Source organism: Lonchura striata, chromosome 5 (genome assembly GCF_050655825.1).
Source record: "Lonchura striata isolate lonStrDom1 chromosome 5, ASM5065582v1, whole genome shotgun sequence".
Taxonomy (NCBI): domain Eukaryota; kingdom Metazoa; phylum Chordata; class Aves; order Passeriformes; family Estrildidae; genus Lonchura; species Lonchura striata.
The window spans coordinates 69839969-69849971 of NC_140707.1; the positions used below are offsets into that span (position 1 = coordinate 69839969).

General features: G+C 44.2%; 1 protein-coding gene across 1 annotated transcript; it reads right to left on the reverse strand.

The window, feature by feature from the left end:
* Positions 1–270: 270 nt before the first annotated feature.
* On the reverse strand, positions 271–9982 carry AP5M1 (adaptor related protein complex 5 subunit mu 1). Its single transcript, XM_021534641.3, is given in 16 exon segments — positions 271–441; positions 1454–1550; positions 1794–1909; positions 2017–2102; positions 2811–2885; positions 2887–2948; positions 3417–3580; positions 3583–3643; positions 4952–5038; positions 5040–5081; positions 5083–5174; positions 5177–5278; positions 5281–5426; positions 5428–5512; positions 5515–5585; positions 9842–9982. Coding segments are annotated over 16 exon segments (1437 nt in total). The 5' UTR covers positions 9910–9982; the 3' UTR covers positions 271–358.
* Positions 9983–10003: the final 21 nt, after the last annotated feature.

Consider the following 10003-nt stretch of genomic DNA (forward strand, 5'->3'; position numbering starts at 1 on the left):
ACAGGAATAGGATGTTGAAACCTTTCCCATCCTGCAATGGGAAACCAGTGAAGTAAGTGGGAATCTCAATGTCTGTACCTGTAACACCAGGTACTTATTTTGTATCAGTTAGAAGGGAAAGTAAAACCAGCCACAGTAAGTACATTTCAAATTGCCCTCTCCAGGCTGTCAGCCAGAACTCAACAATTTAAGCCCAACTCACGTTTTTAAGACAAGTGACCTCTTCTTTTCCACCAACAGAAATTTTTAAGAACACGAAGAAAACAAAAGTGATGAAGAATATTTATTTTACTGTATCATGACATAAATCTAATTAACATTGTGCTTTGTTTAAATATAAAAATCATTCCCAAGTACATTAGTCAAGTAAGGGTTTGTACACCATAGGTGCTGGTGCTTTGGAATTCCAGATGTAGTAATCAGAAGAAATTAATTCCCAGGCTAAAGGGAAAAAACAGGCAAGAAAAATAAGCATTACAGGGTGCCTCACAATCAGACATTCCTTCATCCAAGTTTAAGTGACTACTAATCCATCCTTACCAGTTTACAGAAAAGGTATAATGGCCTCTTTAAACTGTAAGACTCTTACTATTATTTGAAAATCATTTCTGATAATGAGACATTTAAAGTCTCAGCTTCAATTACTTTACTAATGTATCAGTCATGAGCTTAAAATTCAAACAGAGGTTAAGTCAAAAGCAGGTGGATGGCTTGGATTTTCTTCAATGAATATAAATTGCACACTCAATATAAAACATAAAAACGCTGCTTTTTCTGTGTTACAATTTAGGGCTGAGTGTGACCTATCACAAAATTAACAGTGTAGACCATGCTTTTCAAAAGGCATTTATAGAGTTCTGCTACCATGACTGGCAGAAGTTGCAACAGAGAGACAGCTACAAATAAAAGTGCTTCCATTAGGCAGAGCTGCTCAGGTTTAATGAGTGCTTTCTGTGTGCTATTTAGTTATTTTGGTGCAGGCTTGGCAGTGCTCATGTGTTAACAAAAAGCAGATTTGGGTTCTGCTTCACACGTTCAGTGCAGAGATCCACCTAGAGGTGCTGGTGTGATGACACTGACAGCAGCAGTGTCACCTTGCATGCAGGAGCTGAGTTCTGTATCTGGGTACTGCCAACCCACCCAAAATGTCTCTGACCAAGGTGTTCTAAAAAAGGGGCTAGATTAAAGAGAATCATTCCCTGTGTCCCCCCAAAAAAGTTCTGCCATTATGGAGAGCATAGGAACCACCTCAGGGCAGAGGGGAGAGAGCCCCAGAGAAAGGCTGACTTGGTAAGAGATCTCATTTCAAAGGGAGAGGCCAGTTCCTACTCCAGGGATACTTTAAACATCACAAAAAAACTCCAAATCAACAGCAGAGTACAAAAGTCCAACTTTAGTAATGTAATTTTAGTCATTGATAGTTCATAACTGCAATTCAATTTTAGCAACTCACATGCAGTAATTTTGGGCTTCCCTGGAACGAAAATCTGAACAGAATGCTGGTCTATGTAACATCCAGTAAGTGTAAAGTCTGGGATCCTAAAATACAGCTACAAAAAGAGAGGGAAAACACAATCAGATGCACATTGTCACCCTTGCTGTACAAATCCTGGCAGTCTATGTCACACACTCTGCGTGTGCAAGGGTACTCCAAAGTGACAGGATGTCAAATCCTTTAGGCAGGTAAACAAAAATCCATGCTGAGAATATGAGATTTTAAATCAATATATCTTCAATTGAAGACAATAAAAAAGTGGCTCCTAAGGCCTCTTTTCCCAGAGCCTGTGACTTACTTTTACATAAGCAGTGTTCCCAGTGCACACATAATCAGTTGGGTGCTCTTTGCCTGCGGTGCCAAAAGACACATTTCCAGTCAGGGAAACCTCCAAAGATTTGGGGAACTTCTGTCCTAAAGGCAGAGACAGCATCTATGTCACACAGATGTCACACAGCTGTGCCCAGGCTGCAGAGAAGGGGCTGGGGAAGGAAGGGCAGGCACAGGGGGGTGGTCCTTACCAATGACCCAAAGCAGGAGGCTCTTCTCCCGGGACAAATCCAGCTGGCCATAACTAACTTTGTACTCTAACTGAGCAGTGGGGCCCCTGGGTGGGAGAGAGGAGAAATAAAACCACTGCAATTACTAGCATTCAGCATTTGTTAATGCCTGTTTTGTTACACAAAGCCAGGAAATGCTGACAGACATTATTTATGTGCATACACCTATCTGAGCACACTGCTAATTTATGAGAAAAAATTACAGAGCAGGAGGAAATCCCTGTGCTCTCAGCCCAGTAATCATGAAGGAGCTGTTGATGTTTCAGTTCACTGATAGTGTTTTACTAACACTGTGATCAGCATCAGCAACTTTGTATCATTACATCTTTGAATTTTCATGATAATTAGGTGGCAGCGTGGTCATGGCAGCTGTCAGAGAGGCTTAGATGAAAACTATCGTTTTAATTTGAAATAACTATATTTTTGATAAGCTGATCTGTAGCTAGGATTAGCAGTCTTAAGGAACAGGTAACCCTGTTGGGTTGGAAGTGATCCCCAGCTTAATCCACCTGGGGGATTTTGGCAGAGTTTCATGTGAGAAGATACAACAGGCAAACAGGATGAACAACATAAGTGTTTGGAATGTCACCAGATATTCTGATATAATTCTGTATTCTGCCTCATTTCACCACGCTGGTGTTCACTGGTAGCACCCTGAGGGAGCATAATCTGTTATACTGACTCCTGACAAGTTCATTCTGGGAAGATAAATGGAAGAAATGGTAGAAATTTATTTAGGTTTTCTTTATTCTTACCTGTTGAAGAAAGGTATATGAGCTTCACAGTACTCAAAATAATTCTTTATGCTTTCATGGAGCTTTAAATTAACTTATTTTTATCTGTGATCCCTCTTCAACGAGTTGATAACATCCCAAAATTGGTGGAACAGGAACCTGGAAAAAACTATATTCATTCTCAAGATACATTAACACCATCATCACAAGATCAGTTATATGCTGTTTTCATTGCTAAAGTACTTTAAAAAAGACCCCAAACACATATTAATTAGAGACTGTGCTAAACTCTTCAGGCTGCTTGTGATAACAGACTTGGGGGGCATGCACTTGACATCTCAACCTGGATATAATTTGCCTAATTCAAGCATTTTAAGTGGCTGATTTAAAGTAAGAGCAGCATTGCCAAGCAAAGATATCAGTAACTCCTGAAGGTGATTCAGACAACTCAAGTCCTCGAGTGCTTTCCAGGCAATATATTACACAAAAACCATTTAATATAATGTTTTGTTATCAATGTTGGACTCAAACTCACTCCAGCATGTCCATGTGGGCTGATGCCCACACAGGTGTTTTTATTTCTGTTTGAACACTAGAAAACACCACGAGTTGGGAGTGTGCTGTTACCTGGGAAGTGTAGTAACAGAGGTTGAAGGAATCTGAAGGAGGAATGAAAGGGAGTTTGTAAGGTCCATTGTGCACAGAATCATGCAGAGGCTCAGCACTGGTGGACATGAGCATGGCAGGGTCCACGGAGCTCACACAGTGATGGACCACGAAGTCTTGGAGCAGGGCACGTTCATTGGGAGGGTCAGGCTGAGGGTGACGTTTGGTGCAGATCCCTCTGTGTCACACTGGGGAAAAGGGAGTCAAGACATTATTCTAAAACACCTGAACCGAGTCACAGTGAGATGTTCAAAAAGAAACCACATTTTTAGCATTAAAAAGAAATAAAATCCCAACCGATTTTCAGTTGTCTTTGATCATTAGTACCAACCACCAGTACTAAGACATCAGTCTCACACACTTGCTGACAATTTAATTAATTACAACAGCCACTTAATGGATTCCAGCATGCTCTGGATGGTCTCTGTGGTCCCATGCCAGCTCTGTCACAGCAGAGTGTCCCTTGTCTCATCCCCAGCAGGCCACGATCACACCTGGGCTTTCTTCTTGTGTAAGGCCATCCACCCACCCTGCAAAATAACCTGTGAATTGTCCCTCTGAGAGCAGGAAGCTCCTCACCCACACAGTCCCTACCAGCATGGCAGGTGGGAAATGACCCAGGCTTTGGAAGTGCAGCATTTAGGTCGGCCTCCTTTGGAGATGAGATTCCCACTGCATGCAAATAATTAAATTACCACTTTATTAGCAGGGCTCTCTCTTTGTAAAACACTGGCAGTTACAAATACAGTATGCCAAGATAATATTGTGTGCTTCCTAAGCATTATTCAAAACAAGAATGAATGACAGTACAAATTATAGTTACAAATTTGAATATATTTCATAATTATGATGGATGTATTTAGTCAATAGTCCCCAGTTTGCAATATTAAACAATGAGGTATTTCAATATTAAACAATGCCCAGGGAAGCCCATCTCTAGAAGTGTTCAAGGCCTGGTTAGACAGGGTTTGGAGCAAGTGGAAGGTGTCCCTGCCCATGGCAGGGAGTTGGAATGTGATGATCTTTAAGGTCCCTTCCAAGCCAAACCATTCTGGGCTTCTACAATGAAAACCACTGTCACATACAAACCATCCAAAATAATTATACAACCAGTTTCTTTCACTAGGTTCTTTATCAACTGTTCTTATGTCATGAAATACCAGCATTTGTGGGATCAAAATGTTGTTGTAGTAGAATAAGAAAGAACAGAAGAATAAATTTCCATTTGGCAGGAAAAATAATTAAAATGCTCATGGAAGGACACTTGTAGAAGACATTTAGACATCTCAGCCTGGAGATATTTTGTCTAATTCAGGCATTTCAGTAGTTCATTTAAAGTAAGGGCAATGTGGCCAAGCAGTCAAAGGTACCAATAACTCCTGAATGTAAGTCAGACAACAAAAATCGGGAAAATTTTCAACTCAGTATATAATTGCACATCAAATAAGTATTTACTTTGCACAAAAACTACTTTGCACATATCAAACATCTCTCACCTTCCAGTTCACAGCTCCATAAACTTGCCACGTATCCACCACATCCCTCCACTCATACTGCATACACTTGACCTTCTCAGTGATGCCTGACATGAACCTGAGGTTTGCCCTTGTAGGTGCTGGATCTCCAGGGATCTCCAGGTTGGCTGCTCCTTATCTGCAGGCATCTCCTGGATGTCCTTGAAGGAGCTGCTCAGGCTGCGGATGTTGGTGTTTAGGGGGCGCCCAGGGGACAGGCCTGGATCAGCAGATTTCGGAGCTGCCTGACCTTGCTGCTCAGCTCAGCCTCGTTTTTCCGGCTGGGAGAGACGTAGTGCATGATGCCCACAGCAGAGCCAATCCCTGTGAGAGCCCGCTGACAGTGAGGAGGGGTGGCCGTGGCTCCAGGGTCCCCTCCACCAGCGGGACGCAGCCGTAGATGAGGCCGCTCTTGCAGAAGGCCAGCACGGGCCAGAGCTCCCCGGCGGCGGTGGACGTGGTTGATCCTGGTGCAGGTGTCCCGCTGCTCCACGAAAACGTGCTCGTCCACCAGCCTCAGCTCCAAGAGCAGGGCCTTAAGGCGCTGTGCGAGGGGATGGGGACGTGCGTGGAGCTGCTGAAGGTCTCGGCACGCAGCTCGACCGTGGGGTAGCGCCTGCGGGGAGGGGATCGGAGAGGCTCAGTGCCACCCAAAACATCACCCCAAACCACAGCGTCCAGGGACACAAGCACCCAAGCCCTCTTCTGGCTGCAAAAGCATGATAAATATCTTGGGAGTACTGATATTGGGTTTCTCTTCATTGTTCAAACAACTCCTCAAAACCCACCGGGCCTACAAATAAGCTCGTGTATGTGGAAGCCTGCAGCAACCTGATAGAAGCAGTGGTGGGATCGGAACATGACTCGCTGTCAATAAAACCATTCCATGAGTAGTTAGGATTCTTTCCAGCAAGTAAATACATTCTCATGAATAAATACCTACTTTTTAAACTAAGTGTGAATATGTCCATCTATGCTGTCACACAAGGGTACAGGATTTTTGTATGACTCCCACCAGTGCAGAACTTCAAAATATTTCTAAGAGGTGACATCACACTGAAGACAAGTTCTCAGATATTTAAGAAAATTGATGTTCTATGTAACAAAATGCAACTACAACAGCTTTTTGCCTAGATATAGAGTCTACTATATGTAGATAGTGCTACAGCTTTGCTGCTATAACAATAATAATAACTCCACACTGCACATACAATATATGTGACTTAAAGCTTTTATGACTTTTTCATAATTTCATTTTATCAAGTATTTAAGATGTAACAATAATGTCATGGACAGAGGTTTTGTACAACTTAGAATTGCTATGTTGTACCAATACATATATTTAATTTCAAATTTCTAGAGATAATATTTGAGGAATATCATATTAACTGTTTAAAACTATATCTGGGATTTTTATGTCCTGCAGTATTGTTGTTTAAAGGGGAGTGGGATGAATTTCTTTTCAAGGTAGCCTAAGGAGGAACTAAGGAGTTGACTTTTAATAAATAGCTGAGAAAATAAAAAAATATTACTTCCATGACTGCACTGGTTGTGCCCTGGTTTGGAACTGCAGACTCCCCTGAGTGTCTCTTACATGAAGTTTGCTGACAGCCTGGCTTTCCTACATTCTGTTTTGTGGATTCCCTCAGTAGTTATCCACAGACCCTCAAAGTGCCCCTCACAGGTCACACACACAAAATTAAATCACTTTACGGATCATCTTGAAGCAGATGTTCTCAGATGTTTGTTTGCACCCAGACCCAGGCTTGCATGCCAACATGGAAGAAAAAAACTGCACAGATATATAAAGGCTCTCATTTGCTGTCCCTTTTATACCGTCTTTTTTAGGACACATTGACAGCCTGCTTTCCAAACTGCCATGGAACTTGCAATTCCAGCAACGTGGGACTTTGTTTTATCTATGACCTCCATCTGCAGCACTTCCCTCCTGCTCCTGAGCACTTCCATGGATCTTATCCTCTTGCCTCTAAGTGCTCTACATCATTTTCTCTTAACTGAGTAGCTGGAGGCAACTACACTTCCTCAGGCTTATTTTCAGTGACTGTGATTTTTTTTTCTTTCATTCCTAATCAGGCATCAAGGGCTTTTGGGGTTGTTTTTTTTATTTTTGTCTAAACATAGACAGGGCAAAGCCACAGCGACAAAATTCGTAAACAGGATACAGATGACAGCAAAACACCTCCCTGTGGTCCCACATTTTATTGTGAAGAGCAAAGAAACCAAGTGGGTTTACAGCTGTAAAATTTATGAGGCTTTGCAGAGCCAGGGTGTTGATAAGAGGTTATGTGTAACCTTGGTGAGCAGCTCTTCTTTTTGGCCAACGTTTCCAAAACAAGGGAAGAGGAGATATTTCAGTCTGGTTTTGTCTTAGTCAAGTCCCAGTCTCTCTGCTGCATTTGCTGAAGCTGTCCCCACACCACAGCAGCCTCCTCCTCCCACTGAAGTCATTAGATCATTAGTTAGCCCTTCAAATCCCCGTTTTTCAGTATTCCCTTCTAGAAAGTGATGCAAACTTAAAAAAAGAAAAAAGACAAAAGTTTCCAAGGATGAATGAACTTCGGTGACTCAAGAGGGAGACCATCCTTGTTGCCTGAATTAAGTTATGATCAGCTAAAAAAAAAAAAAAAAAGAGGGGGAATGCTTTGATGTCCCCGATGTCTTCCCTGAGGTCAAAGATCAGGGCTCACGTATCTCCAGCTGAGTGCCTAAGTCCTGAAACCAACAGTTTCCATGTGATCCGGGCATTCTTTATATTGTCTGCGTGCTTTGTTGAATTTAAGGTCAGTTAGGAGGATAAACTTGGGGCTTCCACAGCCCTATTATTTCCTCTGGGAACTTGAAAGATCTAAGTCTGGAAATCACTTGAAGCATCGAGGATAGTTTGCCCTTTTCAAAGGAGTGCTACTCCTTGTCTCTGCCGCTCACTGTGTGACAAGTCACTTCAGACACCCCTGTCAGCAGCCCCCCCTGCTCCGTGGTGATTACACTCTCCGAGGTTTTGGGGACAAGGCTTTCTCTTTATCTGTGTTTGTAGAGGGGAGGCCTCATCTCTAGTCCTGTAGGTAATACAAGGACCATAATACTAATCCTAAAACAATCAGAGGAGTGTCCAATGGAGAGATCTGTCTGCACCTGAAGATGGAAGATAGTTGTTTTTTTTATTTTTACTCCTAAGTTCTCTCTTTGCTTTTACTAAATTCAGACTAGGACTGTAGGTCACTTTATCCAGGTCTTTTTTTTTTTTTTTTTTCCCACAAACTTTCCCTAGCCCCAGTTATTTTTCTTCTCATTATCTGGCTTTCTCTGAAGTCACAGAAGAAGAGTAACAAAAAGGGTAACAAATCTTGCCAGCCCAATAACAATAACCCGCTAAGCCAAAAGTCTTCCTTTATATCTGCAAGAATTCTGTATAAAAACTGTTCCTTTGGAGAACTCTTTAGTATTCAATAACTTAAAAATCCCCCAATAACTTTTTAAAAAAGTGTTTATATGCACAAATTAGCATCAAACAGAAAGCTGAATTTCTGTCTGAAAGTACTCTATTTTACCTACAGCTACAGAGCAACATGAAAAAAATATAAGTAAAATACAAGCAATATAAGTAAAATACAAGCAAAAAATATAAGCAATATATGCTTATATATCTGTTTTGCCCATTTTGTTAATCTGACAGTATTTCACAATCACTGCCTTGTCCTTTACCATGTTAGGAAGGAGAAGAGCTGGGCAAAATGTTTACAGTGACAAAAAAGAAAGAGGAACGGAGCAAGGAAACTCGTGCAAAATGCAGAAGCTGTGAAAAAGCTCCCATATTTAGTTAAAAGCACATTATGTGACTCTGATTCTGAACTTTCTAAAATTGGAGTCAGAAATGCACAGCATCCAGCGGCGCTGGCACGAGACGAGGAATTTATTCAGTATCAGATGGTTTTGGTGGTTTTTGCATCCGTTTTGGGGGCAGCATCCTAGACCCACAGGGCAGCAGTGTCCCCCCAGGACACCCAGACCCCCAGAGCACCCAATCCCCCCAGGACACCAGAATTTTCTGCAGAGCCCCAGAGCATCCGATCCCCCCAGGACACCAGGATTTCCTTCAAGACATCCAGACCCCCAGAGCATCTGATCCCCGCAGGACACCAGGATTTCCTTCAGGGCATCCAGACCCCCAGAGCACCCAATCCCCTCGGGCACCAGGATTTCCTCCAGACCCCCAGAACACTCAATCCCTCCAGGACACCAGAATTTTCTGCAGAGCCCCAGAGCACCCGATCCCCCCAGGATATCAGGATTTCCTTCAGGGCATCCAGACCCCCATAGCACCCAATCCCCCCGGGCACCAAGATTTCCTTCAAGACATCCAGACCCCCAGAGCATCTGATCCCCGCAGGACACCAGGATTTCCTTCAGGGCATCCAGAGCACCCTAAACCCGCAGGGCACCGGGATTTCCTTCAGAACATCCAGACCCCCAGAACACCCGATCCCCCCGGGACATCAGGATTTTCTTCAGGACTTCCAGACCCCCAGAACACCCGATCCCCCCAGGATATCAGGATTTTCTTCAGGGCTTCCAGACCCCCAGAACACCCGATCCCCCCAGGATATCAGGATTTTCTTCAGAGCTTCCAGACCCCCCTCAGGAACATCCGCGCCCCCTGAGGGCATCTGCTCTCCCCAGAGCGCCCGGCTCCCTCCAGAGCACCCGGACCCCCAGAGCATCCGCTCCCCTCAAGAACACCCTTCCCTCCAGGGCACTCGGATCCCTCAGAGCACCTGGATCCCTTCCAGACCGGGACTCCCCAGCCCGACCCTCGGACTGCCCAGCTCGCCGTGCCCGCGGTACCGTCGCTACCTGGAGAAGAGCACGGCGCCGCCGGCCGCGGGGTCGCGCCTGAGGAGCCACAGCGCCCGCAGGGCCATGCCGGTGGCGGTGCCGGTGGCGGTGCCGGTGGCGGCGATGGTGGCGGCGATGCCGGCGGTGCCGATGGCGGCCGGGGAGGAGCCGCGGCCGCGC